Source organism: Acanthopagrus latus, chromosome 2 (genome assembly GCF_904848185.1).
Source record: "Acanthopagrus latus isolate v.2019 chromosome 2, fAcaLat1.1, whole genome shotgun sequence".
Taxonomy (NCBI): Eukaryota; Metazoa; Chordata; class Actinopteri; order Spariformes; family Sparidae; genus Acanthopagrus; species Acanthopagrus latus.
In genome coordinates, this window is record NC_051040.1 from 1,010,787 (window position 1) to 1,027,373 (window position 16,587).

General features: G+C 43.3%; 1 protein-coding gene across 2 annotated transcripts; it reads left to right on the forward strand.

Annotated features, from left to right (window-relative positions):
- The first annotated feature begins 283 nt into the window (after positions 1-283).
- On the forward strand, positions 284-16,157 carry ano7 (anoctamin 7). 2 transcript variants are annotated; one of them, XM_037087256.1, is made up of 25 exons: positions 284-356; positions 1,044-1,160; positions 3,679-3,736; positions 4,102-4,232; positions 4,681-4,788; positions 5,247-5,383; positions 5,594-5,651; positions 6,767-6,877; positions 8,395-8,560; positions 8,640-8,730; positions 8,882-8,978; positions 9,088-9,231; positions 9,318-9,455; positions 9,537-9,635; positions 10,108-10,210; positions 11,161-11,272; positions 11,612-11,666; positions 11,960-12,057; positions 12,175-12,353; positions 12,491-12,696; positions 12,776-12,921; positions 14,573-14,663; positions 14,907-15,026; positions 15,138-15,302; positions 15,380-16,157. In XM_037087256.1, exons 2-24 carry the CDS (start codon positions 1,071-1,073, stop codon positions 15,279-15,281), a joined length of 2,682 nt encoding a protein of 893 aa, XP_036943151.1. In that variant the 5' UTR covers positions 284-356; positions 1,044-1,070; the 3' UTR covers positions 15,282-15,302; positions 15,380-16,157. The 2 variants fall into 2 exon arrangements, with proteins under 2 accessions (XP_036943151.1, XP_036943144.1); XM_037087249.1 differs by having other exon boundaries at positions 15,138-16,157.
- The last annotated feature ends 430 nt before the right edge of the window (positions 16,158-16,587 follow it).

Below are 16,587 nucleotides of genomic sequence, written 5' to 3' on the forward strand. Positions count from 1 at the left end.
GATAAAATATTTTGATGTGAATACTCACAGGACTTCTGATGTAATCGAGTATTTCCTCACTGTAGTTTAATTACTCTTACTGCAGAGTTTTTCTGTTTGAATGTTTCTGTATTATTTGTTTTGTATTTCTGTAGTTTTAAGATAATTCTCCTCCTCAGGACACCTGACAGGGGCAAGTGACAGGTGAGTGTTGGTTTTTACTAGAGAGGAGGCCCTGAGGCCAGGGGGCGGGGTTAACAGCGGGGGCGTGGCTTACAGCAGGCAGTCTGCAGTTAGACACTAAACACACACACAGACACACACAGAGCCACTCTGCTCCGAGCTGGAGACTCACCTGAGACACCGACCGCACACAGGTGAGTCTGAGACCGTCGGTGTGTAGTGAGGTCGCTGTTCTGAGCGTTTGGACTGATTGTAAAGACGTGAGATGGCAGAACTTCACTTTTAAAGGTCCAATTTGTAAAGAAGAAGATTTTGTGTCAAATCCTGATGCGTCCCAAAGAGTTCATGGGAGTTCTTCTGAACTGGACCTTTAAAAGAGTTGTGTTTATTTTGATGAATGATGAAAGAGACACATTTTAATTCTGATGTTCACAGACAAACAGTCGGAGACTTTAGAGGAACCAGAGTCAAATGTTTCTGCTTCGTTGGAGTCCAGTACCACTGAAACTGTTACTGCCGTAAAAACATGAAGGAAAATATTTTATATACAGTAAAAATACTAATTTCAGCGAGTTGTACAATTATATATGAATATATTTTATATGTAAATATACAAAAGCAGGATTTCACTGTTGTTGACTCACAACTTCACGTCGTCTTCTGGAGTCCAGCTTCAGTTTTATCTTTAGTGATAATCACTCAAAATATTATTAAAGAACATTTCAAGGTGCAAAATATACTCAACAGTCTTATTCAAGTAAAAGTCAAGAGTTAAGATATTACTTTGGTAAAAGTGAAAGTCACTCATGAATAGTACTCGAGTACGAGTCTTAAAGTATCATATTAAATGTGCTGGTTCTGTCACTTTGACTGGTCTGAAGTCTGCAGGAGGAAGGAGGTGAGGGAGGATGAGGAGGAGAGGGGAGCAGAGGGACGACAGCGCCACGCTCATCGACATGGACATCAAGTCGGAGAACAACTATGGCAGCATCACCACGGTAACAACTGTCCCTGTGTGACCTGATCAATAACACTGATTGATTATCAGACAGATTATCAGTCAATAACACCGTATAAATCTCTCTCGTGTGTCGTCTCATCGTAGCATCTTTAAATGAAATCACTGCTGTTGTGATCAACTTTATATAATTATTTAAAGAAGTGTTCTGTGTGTGTGAGGTCACTAGTAACACCATCACCAGACTCCCTTACAAATGTAGTGATTTTAAAAGTTTCTGCATCATGAAGAGAAACTTGACAAACTTTGTGAAACAGCTACAACAAAGTTTAAATCACTGGAGCCTTCTTGTAAATTCAGCATTAAATCTAAAACCTCAGATGTTACTTTGCTTGTAAAACGTGTCAGTTTGTTGTGACATCGGTGTGAGAGCCTGTCTGCTTCCATAGATTTCACCATTTACACCAAATGTACTAAAGAATTGAATATACCAGATTCCCTTTGAAAATCACTCAATTTTGTGATGTGTTCAGAGAAACTGAAGCTGTATACGACCTGTGACACGTGAGTGTTCCTGCTGCACGTTCTCGTTACGTTTATCACAGAGGATTTAAAGTTTTGATCAGCTGCTCCTGTGTGAAAACAAAACCAAACGCTGACTTTTTCACTGAATCCAAACCACAATCTTTTTCTCCTGCTGGAGAAACCAGCACAGACCAGCACCAAAACCAGCACCAAAACACAACATATGCTGTCTTGCTAGTGACCCGTCCACAACAAGACCAGCATATGTTGTGTCTTGGTGCTGGTTTTGGTGCTGGTCTGTGCTGGTTTTTCCAGCAGGATCCTCAAGAAAACTGGGTGGTTTAATCACCTCAACCGAAACCAAACTGCGACTGAAAACGATAAATCCATAAACCAAAACACACAGAAGTTATGCAAATGTGCAATATGCAAAACATGCGGCACCTGTAAAACTCAAACCCAGCAGCATTATCAGCAGAGTCGACTAACTGTAGCTGCTGTTAGCTACGTAGCTCAACTAGCCGTGTGTCCGGGAGCTCAGGGATGTTTGCTGGTGTTGACACCACTGCACCGACCAGGACAGACCGGCGCTAACCGGTTAGCATGCAGATCTCTCTACAAATAGACGTCATGATGTCAACAATGATATTTTTTTTTTATGTTTTAAACTAAATTCTGACTTTTATCAATTTTTGAATATTTTGATTTGAAAAAAATGCTCAATTCTTTTTAAAATTGCTGAGTATAAAAAAAATAAACCAACACATTTCCAGGTTCGAAGGCCCTCAATCTGTAACTTGCTAGTTTAGCTTAGCATAAAGACTGTAAACAGATGGAAACTGCTAGCCTAGCACTAAAGAGAACAACCCTCTGAACGACAAAAGGTGGATTTGTGACATTCAACTTGTGATACAAAGACCAGCAGCTCCTGAGATTATAGTGAAACTTGAGTGTGTGTTTGTTGTCGTGCGGCGGCAGCAGGAAGCAGGAAGTGTGCGATGAAGGCGACTGAGCGGCTCCACTGAGACAAACACAGACTGAGTGATGAAACCTGAGGGAACAATGGAGAAAAGTCCATGTTGCTTCTGTTCTTCCTCTTGGTCAGCGTGTTTGTCTTCAGTCTCATTAACAAGGACGGAGACTTGAAACAGCAGGAAGAGTCCAATCTGAACTAATTAACACACACACTAAACACACACTCACACACACACTCACACACACACTAAACACACTGATTATGAAGGGAAATAAGTAACTTACATAATTTATTACACATGTTTTACCGTCATTAAGCACACAGGACGAGGACTCGGCCGCCACTGGAGCCTCTTGTTTGTCCTTCTGCACCTTTAACAGCTTCAGTATAATACGGTCATTGTTATACTTGATGTTCAAAATGTTTCTCTGATGAATTAGCAGCTGAATCTGCAGCTTTGAAGTCAGTTTCAGTTCATTGTTCATCTGTCGAGATACGACTTCTGTTCTGGTTCATTCTCATAACGACGTCTTCATACACAGCCGACGCACACGAGCTCAAGAGACGAGCTGGTGAACATCTTAGAGCACTCAGCAGCAAAAGAGCAAGAAAAAAACTTAAAAACTCCATTAAAACTGAGCAGAATCGGCTGTTAGCACTTCCTGTTAGCAGTGAGCCTGTGGATGATCAGACAGCTGTGACTGGATCACTGTGGTACTGAGGGAAACTTAAAAACAGGATGTTTCTAAGGCAGGTTCTGCTCATTTAAGGAGTGTCTGTTCTGAGTCTATATCTCCTCGTTTAGCGAGGATCACCATCAGATCAGTTTGAGATCTTGGGGCTTTTGAAGACTTGAATGATGTTGGACATTAATTGTGAACTGTTCCTTTAAATGGTGATGAAACGTTCACCGTTAGTAGAGGTTTAAAACAATAACAATACAATGTGACTGGAACATTTGTTGTGTGATTGAAGTTAAAACATAAAGACGGCTGATGTTCAGGTGATGAAACTCTCTCTGGACTCTGAACACAGTTTTGCTTTGCTGGTTTCTCAGGATGCAGCTGCTGAGCCTCGGGACAGGAACGTGTTCAGTGACGGGTCGACTCGAGTCGGTGAGTAAAACAAACACTGTTGGAGTCAATATTAGCTGAGAGGACTGGAGGATCGAGTCGGGTCGGGGGTTCTGTAATGACCCGGTCTGTCCGGACAGCACAACTACAAAACACCTGAAGACGTCACTTTGGCCTTTTTCAGTGCTGTATGACAATTACAAGATGTAATCAATTGTGATTGTGATCATCAAGTCATCGTTAGCTGCAGCCGTCATCAACAACAGCTGCTGTGATCCACAGACAGCGTCAATAGAAAAACAACGTCCTGTGACATCACCAAAGACCGACCAATAGCAGATCAGTTAGCCCAAGCAGTGATGACATCATATCGATGCTAGTTTGATTTCTGTGCTCCTATTGGACAGATTTTGTGTTGGTGTGGGAGGAGCCTCTGAGCTCCAGAGAGGAGGAGAACACAGGTGTTAACCCCGCCCACAGGAAGTGGAGGGAGAAGTTTCTGAAGAAACTGAAGCTCTCCGGTCTGCTGCTGGAGCAGGTGAGTAAAACAAACACACCTGGAGAGAACAGGTGAAGTCAAACAGAGACGACGACAAACAGACGAGTTCTGCTTTCAGTTATTCAGATCAGCTGTTCGTTCTTCGGGCCAGAGCTCAGTTACTTTGTTACATTACAAGATTACTGCTATTAAAAAGTAACTAGTTGCATTACAGCACTACCTGCTGAGAAGAGTAACTCATGCAGAACCTCGGTTCTGATTCTGAGATTCTTATTGGAAAACTGAAAACAGATTACTTTGCTAAACTAACATGTTAGTCTCGACACTGTTTATCTACAACATGTGGAGCAGACTCATTCCATTACTGAGACGCAGAAGACATTTTAAACTTTGCTACCACTATAAAGACAACAGGACCCAGAACTGAACCTCGTGGGCCTCCGTAGTGCTGAGAGCAGTTTGACCCGGTTCGTCTGTGTGTCTGCAGAAGGAGGTCCGTCAGACGAAGACGAGGATCTGCTTCGTGCTGCTCAGCGCTCCGTGGAGCGTCCTCTGCTACTACGCCGAGGAGATCAGCCTCAGAGTCCCTCTGCAGGTAAAACACCTGCTCAGCTCCTCACAGGAACCAGTCTGGTATCTGCTCACGGGTCAGGAACCGAGTCCACAAGATCAAATGAATGGTTCATATCTTGTGATATTACAAAGTGCTTCAGAGACGTTTCAGGTTCTTTTCCTGAGTAACCGTCCTTCATTCAGTCGAGTCCAACGTGTTTCCATCATGTCGCAGCTGCCAGGTCCAGAACAAATGTTCAGAAAAACTGTCCTCACCTGTCCTCACCTGTCTTCACCTGTCCTCACCTGTCTTCACCTGTCCTCACCTGTCTTCACCTGTACTTACCTGTCCTCATCTGTCCTCACCTGTCCTCACCCATCCTTTACTTGTCCTCACCTGTCCTCATCTGTCCTCACCTGTCCTCACCTGTCCTCACCTGTCTTCACCTGTCCTCACCTGTCCTCACCTGTCTTCACCTGTCCTCACCTGTCCTCCTGCAGGTGGTCAACGCTCCGATCATTAACTGGTCTGAGCGCGTCCTGTCCCAGCTGGCCCTCCGCAGCCCTCTGTCTCAGGACGTCCCCAACCCTCCACCTGACTACTACACCTGTCAGTTCAGGAGCAACAAGCTGCAGAGGTACACACTCGTCCTGCCGCCATTTTGAATCCGATCATTAACTTGTGCACCTGGTGACGGGGACGTGGAGCTCCTGGTTCAAAATGGCTACCGAATGTCTTCTACCTGCAGAAATGTGTTGACTGAACGCGTGTGTGTTCAGAGATGAGAGTGATGTGACGCTCAGTGGAGGTTCTGTGACGTGATATTCGACCCGGTTTCTGTCTGCAGGTTTCTGGGCAGCGACGACAGAGACACGTTCTTCAAGACGACTCAGAGACACCAGGTGGTGAGTTCACAAATCTTCATTAACGAAGCCTGAAAACGAGCTTCTCTGATGGTCAGAGAGTTTGTGATGCTGCTCTGTCCAGTGAACACAAACATGGCTGCTGCCTTCTGATCCGGGACACAGGAGCGGATATTAGTATTCACACGTGGGGAGAACCGGTCCTGTTCCCACGTTTCTGCAGACCACAGATACATCCAATCTCCACATTTGTACCAAACATGTCAGATCACATTACGTGATTATCAGCTGACTGTCACATGAAGGAGGTGGAGTTACAGCTAACGAGGCTGTAATGACCTGCGACTGTCTGAGTCAGAGGAGACGTTTGCAGCTGTTCTGATTGCGGCCATCTTTATTTTACAGGAAGTCGACTGTGACCAGGACACTCGGAGATACTTCCAGCTGTTTTTGTTCCAACTAAAACAAATATTCTATAATTTATTATTAATTACAAATAATCCTGACATGAGCAGATGTTGATCGGCTGTTCTGATCCAAAGATTCGATGGATGTGTTGTCAGTTAAGTGAGCTGATGGACTGAAGGGAGTTTATAGAGTCTGAATGGAGGCGTGGTCCTCAAGGTCTCCTCTGATTGGCCCAGAAACGTAGACCCGCTGACCTCTCAGATTCCAGGATGTTTCAGTCAACAGACGGATGCTGAGAGCGGCGACGCCTCCTCATCAAACACAGTCTATAAAAACACACACACACACAGGGACACACACACAGGGAGTCAGATGATATAAAGAACAGTTCAGCAAAAGGATGACTCATCATGAAAATGAAAATGACATCTGACAATTTGTTTATTGACTCAATAATAAACTAATTTAAAGGATCAGTCCACAAAACTTTCAGTCGTCCTCCTCTAACGTCTGTAAACTGCGTGTGTTACTGGATGAGACCAAAAGGTGTCAATGGCGAGAACAGAGGCAGGATTCATGTGAACGCACACGCAGCGTTAGAAGTGAGAACATCAGGAACTGTTAGCTTAGTTCTTAGCTCAAGGACAGAAACCTTCTGTGAAAGACTTACAGAAGCTCATGGACGTGACATCACAGGGTGGTTTGTTGTGGTCCAGAACCTGATCCTGCACTGTGTCCTCTGCCTGCAGGTGTATGAGATCCTGGCCAGGACTCAGTATGGTTCAGCCAAAAGGGGAGAGGTGGGAATTGACCGCCTGCTGACGGAACAGGTGTTCACTGCTGCCTACCCACTGCACGAGGTGAGCTCCCAACCCCAAACACCAAACAAACACCAAACAAACACTAAACAAACACCAAACACCAAACAAACACCAAACAAACACTAAACAAACACTAAACAAACACCAAACAAACACCAAACAAACACTAAACAAACACTAAACAAACACGAAACACCAAACAAACACCAAACAAACACTAAACAAACACTAAACAAACACCAAACAAACACTAAACAAACACCAAACACCAAACAAACAACAAACACTAAACAAACACTAAACAAACACCAAACAAACACTAAACAAACACCAAACAAACACTAAACAAACACCAAACACCAAACAAACACCAAACAAACCCCAAACACCAAACAAACCCCAAACAAACACCAAACACCAAACAAACACCAAACAAACACCAAACACCAAACAAACACCAAACAAACACCAAACAAACCCCAAACACCAAACAAACACCAAACACCAAACAAACACCAAACAAACCCCAAACACCAAACAAACACCAAACAAACACCAAACACCAAACAAACACCAAACAAACACTAAACACCAAACAAACACCAAACAAACACCAAACAAACACTAAACAAACACCAAACAAACACTAAACAAACACTAAACAAACACCAAACAAACCCCAAACACCAAACAAACACCAAACACCAAACAAACACCAAACAAACACTAAACACCAAACAAACACCAAACAAACACCAAACAAACACTAAACAAACACCAAACAAACACCAAACAAACACTAAACAAACACCAAACAAACACTAAACAAACACCAAACACCAAACAAACCCCAAACAAACCCCAAACACCAAACAAACACCAAACACCAAACAAACACCAAACAAACACTAAACACCAAACAAACACCAAACAAACACCACACAAACACCAAACAAACACTAAACAAACACTAAACACCAAACAAACACCAAACAAACACTAAACAAACACCAAACACCAAACAAACACCAAACAAACACTAAACAAACACTAAACAAACACCAAACACCACACAAACACCAAACACCACACAAACACCAAACACCAAACAAACACCAAACAAACACCAGACCCTCATCCTGGATGCATCATTATTAAGATTAATGCAGGTCATTAACGTTGCTCTCCGTAACATTATATAGTATTCTATCAGTTTAATGGTGATAAGTGAACAGATCGTAAGGTGAGAGAGCAACAGTAGCAACTACAGACCCACTTTTAATGTTGTTGAACCATTATTGTTCATTATCTTCTCTATTAATCGATCAGCTGTTTGATCTATAAATTGGGATAGAATAATGAGAAATGTTGATCAGCGTTTCGTCCTCAAAGAAATTCAGTTTACTGAGCTTGACTGTCGCCTTTATTTCTTCAAATTTTCCTCAAACTTATTAATCGATCATCCAGATGGTTGGTCAGTGATTTAATAACTTAATCATCTGCAGTATCAAGGCAATCAATCAAACACATACGCGACTGATATCCTGTGTTCTCAGGGAGGTTTCGAGCTGCCACCAGCGCCGGCGCCACCCGAGTCTTTAGGTCTGAGACAGATCCTGTATGCGTACTGGGCCCAGTGGACCTGCTACAGACGCTACCAGCCTTTGGATCACATCAGGGAGTACTTCGGAGAGAAGATAGCCCTTTACTTTGCCTGGCTCGGTAACTTTAGCAACCACGCTACAACTAACCACCGCCGACCCTCCGAGTTTGATCTGACAGTAACTGTGTCTGACTGCAGGGTTCTACACCGGCTGGCTGCTGCCGGCGTCGCTCCTCGGGACCGTCATCTTCCTGGTTGGGTTCTGGCTCGTGGCCACTGACGTTCCAGCGTGAGTTCAAACTCTCACTGTAACGTCAAATAGCTTGTTGTTAAAGGTCAACAGGGCCAAAAGGGACTCCACGACTAGTTCACTCCACATTTCTGTCAGTGTTGTCACCTGATGAGTGTGTGTGTGTGTGTGTGTGTGTGTGTGTGTGCAGGATGGAGGTGTGTAACAGTGGAAACAAGTTCATCATGTGTCCTCTCTGTAACATCTGCTCCTACTGGAACTACTCCAGCATCTGTGTCACCTACAAGGTATCTGTATATTAGAGTCTGTACGTTGTTACTTTTACTTGAGTGAAGATGTTGGATCAGAACCTTTCAGAACCTCTACTTAGTTTTAGTCTGTTGACTCTGTGTGTAGGCCGGCCTCCTGTTCGATAATGGAGGAACAGTGTTTCTGAGCGTCTTCATGTCTCTGTGGGCCGTCACCTTCCTGGAGTACTGGAAGAGAAGCTGTTCGGCTCTGACTCACCGCTGGGACTGCTCTGAATTCCAGGACATCGAGGTGTGGGGGTGAAGTGAACACTGTGGACGTGAGCATAAGTAACTTTCACGCCATGACGCTAATGAATGTCACTCTGTCCTCTGCAGGAACGACCTCGTCCAGAGTTCACAGCCATGGCGCCGATGACCATGAGGAACCCGGTGACTGGAGCAGAGGAGCCGTACTTTCCTGAAAATAAACGCTTCAGCAGATCTCTGACCGGCTGCATGGTCATCGTCGTCATGGTGAGTTTCATGGATGTCTGCGGCGGGCGATGATGTGGAAGAGTTAAAGAAGTGTCAGTGAGTTGAACGTCCTGTGTGCAGATCGCTGTGGTGCTGATGTTCCTCATCGCCATCATTCTGTATCGCACCATCCTCAGACTCATCATCAACAAGTCTGCTAACAGCTTCGTCAGCGACTCTGTGAGTACAACGCTGCACAGACTGAAGATCCAGTCTCATAATGGGATTCAACATCCAGGTGGTCTGGATCTGAATATAAATAGATCACGAATCTAAGGAAGATTATTTTATTTGATATAAGTTAATGTCACTTCATCATCTTGCTTCATATTTTGAGATGCTTGTTTTCAGAATCATCAAAGCCAAAATGATCTTGCTGCGTGGACAGATAACTTTACTAGTATTTTTTCATTTTCTCCTTGAATTCAGTGTTTATTAATTTTATTTCTGTTGATCTTTGTTGCAGTGAACTGAACGTGTGCTTCTTTATAAGGTTTAAATGGAAAAATCAGTGGTTCAAGGACGCTTCCCTGAGGGACTCCACTGCTTTACTGTTACTGCTGTTACACTACTGTTTCTATATACACCTGATGTTAAAGTGTGTGTGTGTGTGTGTGTGTGTGTGTGTGTGTGTGTGTGTGTGTGTGTGCAGGCTGGAAGAATAGCCAGTTTGTCAGGATCGGTGTTGAACCTGTTGGTCATCCTCATGTTGTCGAAGGTTTACACCTCGCTGGCGCACATCCTCACCCGCTGGGGTGAGTCGCAGCTTCTTCCTCACCCTCCTCATCCTCAGTTTAACTCTTGTGCTTTTAACAAAATATATAGATTTATAATACATATATTTATGTATGATGTTAGATTTTAAGCTTCATGCTAGTTCTGATGAATAAAAACTCAAGACATTTTAGTCAACATGTTGGTGTCGTTAAGTCGTTTGATTGGCTCGTTATAGTTGCTTAATGTTTAAGATGATCTGTTAATTGATAATAGAACAGATAATAATGTGAATAAAAACACATCCCAGCAGACTACAGAGCAGCTTCTCTCCTCAGACGGAAACTAAAATGTTTTCTTACGTGGCGTTACGTGACTACAGCTCACATTTTGATCTACGACGCTGGTGTTCAAAAACTAAAGTCTTGTTAAGTTTATTTTCAGAGCACATTTAAGAACATTGACTAAAGTGCTTTACAAGGAGAAAACATAAAACACAAGAATTAAACTCAAAACACCTGAACAGATACATAATCACAACGCAAACATCATTACATATGATAAGAACATGAAGAAATATAATTACATAAACCTTAACCGCGATATTTCTCCTGTAGGTTTTGTAGTTGACAGTTTTAAGTCAGTGCTGGGGAAGTTTACCACCAACCACTGTGACATGTTATATATGTTTTAAAGAGTTACTGGAGATTTTACTTTTAATGTTCTTTTAGAATCGCTTTAAAACATTTTTAGTGATTTTACATGTTCAGGTTTAATGATTTTTAAAAGGTTAACAAAGCTTAAAGGATGTTTTTAGGGGATCAGAGTTGAAAACTGTACATGCAATTTGAACTGGAGAGTGTGTTTTTTTAGATGTGCACAGGAAGTTTAAAGGTTTAAATAACTTATATTTATTTTTCAGAAGTGCACAATGATGTTACTGTACCGTGTAAATACTCTGTGGCTGCTTCTCTCTCTGTGTTTCTCTCAGAGATGCATCGGACTCAGAGTAAATATGAAGACATGTTCATCCTCAAAGTCTTCGTCTTCCAGTTCGTTAACTTCTACTCGTCTCCAGTTTACATCGCTTTCTTCAAAGGCAGGTGAGAGCTGCTTCAACCAATCAGAGCAGGGCTCACAGCTCCAGCCAGTCTGTTCCCTCGCCCCACATTTCCTGTACAACTTGTATTTCTATCTTTTAACTTTCTGTCCTTTATCCAAACTTTTCTAGTTTTTCTGTTTTTACTGTCAAAATGCAGCTGATCTAATAGATTAAACTGAAGTCAGGATGCTGAGTTTTGTCAGCTGGTGTGAGGTTAGATTAAAGGAGAACAGCACCTCCTGCAGGCAGAAATATCAGAATATTTGTAGACTGATACAGAGACCTGCAACAACATGATCCTGAAATATGTTCAACCAGCTGTTTGTTTGTGTCTCCTCAGGTTCATTGGTTACCCCGGAAACTACAAAACTCTGTTTGGAGTTCGTAATGAAGACGTGAGTCTGTCGCATGAATGCATAGATGAAGATTGTGATGATGATGATGATGATGATGATGATGAAAAAGATTGAAAAGAAAAATTCTGAAAGAAAAATAACAGTGTCACACTCTGAGTAGCACCTGGACACATCAGGTTATAAGTAAATCTAAGAAAAGGAGAAAAGATTAAATCATACTCACTTCTCATATCTGACAGTCTGACCTTTAATGTGATGAGTTAAACGTGACGAGTGAAACTTAATTGATTAAAAGGGCAGCAAACATCTGTATTTGTGTCTGTGTGCTGCAGTGTGGAGCAGGCGGATGTCTCATTGAACTGGCTCAGGAGCTGCTGGTCATCATGGTGGGAAAACAGCTGATCAACAACATCCAGGAGTTCCTCGTCCCGTAAGAACAAACCGACACGAGATAATAACTCATGTTGATTCAGACGATAACTAACTGTGTGTACAGTGTGATTACTTTTGTGAACATGGCGATAACTGACGGCTCATTATTTGGCAGGAAGTTCAGGGCGTGGTGGCAGAAGAGGAAGATAAGTCCTCGGCGTAAGGAGGTGAAGGAGGAGGACGGAGAGGAGGCACATAAGGGGAGGAAGGTGGAGGAGGAGGTGGTTCCTCCCTGGGAGGCAGACTACCAGCTGCTGGTCTGTGAAGGACTCTTCAGTGAATACTTAGAGATGGGTAAGTCCCAGGTCACCTGGACAGAAAGGTGAACCGACAGGGTACATTTTGCTGTGATTGGCTCAAAGTGAAGTTGAAGAGCTGAGATCTGAAGCAGCCCGTGACTCTCTGCTCTTCATCCTCCTCCTCATCCTCAGTCATCCAGTTCGGCTTCATCACCATCTTCGTGGCGGCGTGTCCTCTCGCTCCTCTCTTCGCGCTCATTAACAACTGGATTGAGATTCGTCTGGACGCTCAGAAGTTTGTGATGGAATACCGCCGCCCAGTGGTGGAGCGAGCTCAGGACATCGGCATCTGGTTTCCCATCATGCAGTTCATCACGCACATCGCCGTCCTCAGCAACGTAAGACTCTCTGTGTCTGCGGTTTGAGTTTTAACCAGCTGCCAAACAAATCTCGACTTTATCAGATCTGTGCTTTCAGGCTTTCCTCATCGCTTTCACCTCGTCCTTCCTGCCTCGTCTGTACTACCGCTACACCAGAGACAGCACGCTGAGCGGCTTCATCAACTTCACTCTGGCAACATCACCAAGCAACTTCAGCCAGCAAAGCCAAAACACACTCTGCAGGTAGGCAACATCCCCATGGAGCTGCAACCAGCAGCACCAGACAGCGAGGGTGCAGCTTTGGTCCCAACACTGGTCGGGACGCGACAACATGTCTGCTGCTACTGATCTCAGAAACAGTCATCATGCCTACAAAGTGCAACACGTGTTGTTATGGACAAGATTTTGTCACGTGCAGCGTAGGCAGAAGAGGAAAGTCATCTGTAAGAACACATTTTCATTGTGCTTGAGGCATTAACTGACATCCCTGATAACTTCTAGTTTGTCAGCACACTGATGATCTGCGCTCACCTCTTCCATGTCTGGCAGTTGATAGCCTCTGGGGAGACATGTAAAAATGAACATGTATGACTCACTCCAAAGATAATGTAAACACGTTTGTTCAAATATTGGTTGACACTTGTCCCGACTGCTGATATGCAAACCAAGTCCCTGCCAGCGACACCCTGCAGGTAGAAAACATTGACAAGCAGCTGCTTTTAGGTTTGATTCTTTCAAGTTTCATCATCAACACAACTGGATTATTAACTCAGAGTCTGAAGCGTAGAAACATGGTAGAACGCAGGCATGCATGTGCCTCAGGTGTTTAAGCTGTTCTCAGGTGAAACTCGGTCTCAACTCTCTAATATTTGCACAGTTCATGTTTCAAAGAAAAAACATCAAGGTTTGCCTGGATAATGTTAATGTTGGGATAACACAGGATATTTACTCTCAGTAACAGACGCTGCAGTTCATCCTTGGTCACAATAAGCCCGTCAGCTCCTGAGGTAGGTGGTAGCAGTGGTGCTGTAAATAACTGGTTCTATGGCAGGCACTGACTCCCAACCGGTACCTGAACCAGGAGCTGGTTCTGAGTTGGTGCTAGTGCTGGTTTAAAGTTGGTTCAACTTGTGAACCTTTTAAGAACCAACTTGCTTTTTCCAAAGCATCAGAGCCACTGTAGAGTCACATCATTTGTTCACCGTGTACGTCTCAAGTTTCCCAGCGAGGGAACAACTGTGAGATTCAGTACAAGTATGATGTCACTGACTACTGGTGCCAACATTGGCCTCCAAACATGACTGATCCCTGGACCACTGTTGCTTTATTAGTTTATATAGTAAATATATTTTGTTTAGTCTCCTGCAGCTAAATCAGAACGTGGTACAACAGCTGGAGTTACAATGGCCGACATAAGCTGTTTTAGCTGGCCGCTGGTCATGCTAACTGTGCTTCCAGCTCCTGGAGTAAGTGGTTATTAGTGATAAACCAGCTAAGTGTTGGTGCCACTCTGGAACCAGCTGATCGAGAGCCAGAACACAAAGAACTGGTTCCAGAGTAGGCACTGGCTCCGAACCAGTACCTGAACCTGAACCACATGAAGCCATGCAGTAGACTGCCATGACTGCTGGTTGCACATGAGCTAAAGATCCATATTTTACAATGTGCAACTGTCTGAAGAGCACAGCGGTGCTGCTAAAGGCACTGATGAGCACAGAGGCATGCATCTCCAGTGGGTCAGACAACTTGGAACTGGTTCTCAGCTGGAACTGGTTTCTGATTCCTATCCCTAACTACAACCAGAAACACCTGCACACATCCTGCAGGTAGGGTTCTTTTAAATATTTGTTCCTATCAGTTACACTGTTGTTGTTGATGTTGTTGTCTTGTGCAGGTATCGAGGTTTCAGAGATGAAGAAGGTAAACACCTCCCGGAGTTCTTTCACCTCCTCGCCATACGTCTCGCGTTTGTCATCGTGTTTGAGGTCAGTGTCTGTCACACACTGGGTGAATCTAGAGAGTGTGAGAACCACGTGAGCTGTTTCAGCAAAAAATAAATAAATAACATTCATGGTCTGAATTCTAAACTGTATGCACTGTATAGCAAAAATCAGGCTGAAATGGAAAATTCCTGCTCTTAGTATTGATCAGTTAATGAGCGACCAGTTTGGCTTCAGTTAAGTTCCACCTGTGATCTGGTGAAGGATCTTCCTGTCTTTCTTCCTCAGCATGTGGTCTTCTTCATCGGCCGTCTGATCGACCTGATGGTCCCTGACATCCCCGAGGAAGTGGAGATGAAGATGAAGAGGGAACATTACATGGCTAAAGAGGCACTGGCTGAGAACCAGGTACAAGAAAAATGATTAGAAAACAGACTTTCAAATAAAAGGGTTCTAAAATGTAGTCAGATGGTCTCAGTTGTAGTTTAATGTGCTCCTGTGTTGGGTTTGTGCCTCCAGTCTTTGGGGAAAACAGAAATTCCTGGTGAGGACGTCCCACCCTGTGAACTACGTCAGCGTGGATCCAGACCCTCACCACCAGCGCAAAGCGACTCCCCTCCACCAAACCTGATGGAGATCCCAGAGGAACCGGACCGCTGCTGAAATACAGCACAAGTTAACTCTGTAAGACGTCCTCAGAATCTACAAGGACTCCTGTCTGCAAGATCAAGAGCTGTGTTGAATCCTAACATGTCTTTCAGGACTTCTACGAGATCTGCTGGAGATTTAGAGAATCTCTGAGACCTGTCAGACTTCTACAAGACCAACAAGACTTCTGACAAAGAGGATAAGATTTACAAGAAATGTGCTTAATCTGTATATTAACAGGAACTGTACCATGTGCAGAAGCTTTGTCCTCACTGCAGCGGCCCCGGGTTCATGTCCGACCTGAGGCTCTTTGCTTCGTACCACGCTCCTCTCTCTCTCTGTTTCCTGTCATCTCTGAAGCTGTCTGATCAATAAAGCCATAAAAAGGCCCCAAAAAATCTGAACGAACAAGACCAACACATGTCTCCAAGATCAACAAGGCTTTCACCAGATCTGTATAACAATCAGAAGCATTTGTTAGAGCTGTACAACAGCTGCAGGACTTGAGTTGAATAATAAGGACTCGGACACACCAGAACCAACATCAGACCATTCGTGACCATCTATCGCCCTAGATTTGTTGTTGGCACTAGTCAGCCCTCGTCAGCAGCTTTACAACCGAGTGAGCTTATTGATTCAGTGGCGGCACCCATCGGCAAGAGAAATCAAACTGAAATGTTGCTGTGGTATCCATGATTTCACCCGTTTTGTGCTTTTCTTGCTTCCTTTTCTCCCCTACCTCATCACCTGTGCCACTCGCATCTCTTTATCAGACACATGCTTGATCAGAAGTGGCTCTAATAGCAACAGTGGAAGTCAGGAAGAACAGTTTTCAGTGTGTAATTATTATGTCGACCTTTTGTAACAAATAAAAAAAATTCAGCTACTCTTTGTTTGTTTTGTTTTTTTCCATTTATTTTATCTTCCTTTATTTTAATTTACCATCATGAATATGTGTTGGTGTAAGAGCAGTGATAATATTGCATTTTATCATCATGTTACAAATGTGTATACATATACATATGTGAATGTATTTATATATTTGAATACCATAGATGTAAATCTTCTGAATTCAGACCAGAATTTTCAGATTTCTGAAAGAAATACAATAATTTATTTGACTGTTAAATTAACAAATTATGGGTTGTATGGACATTTAATGCCCTCATTCTGTGGCTTTGACTAAAAGCATTTGCAAAATTATGTTAATGTAATTTAATGTTTCAAAAGAGGCTCTGTAACACTGAGGGAACTTAATTAAAATAGACTTTAGTGTGTTTGAGATTTGTTACTATCAGCAGCCTGGTAGTTATTTTATTTT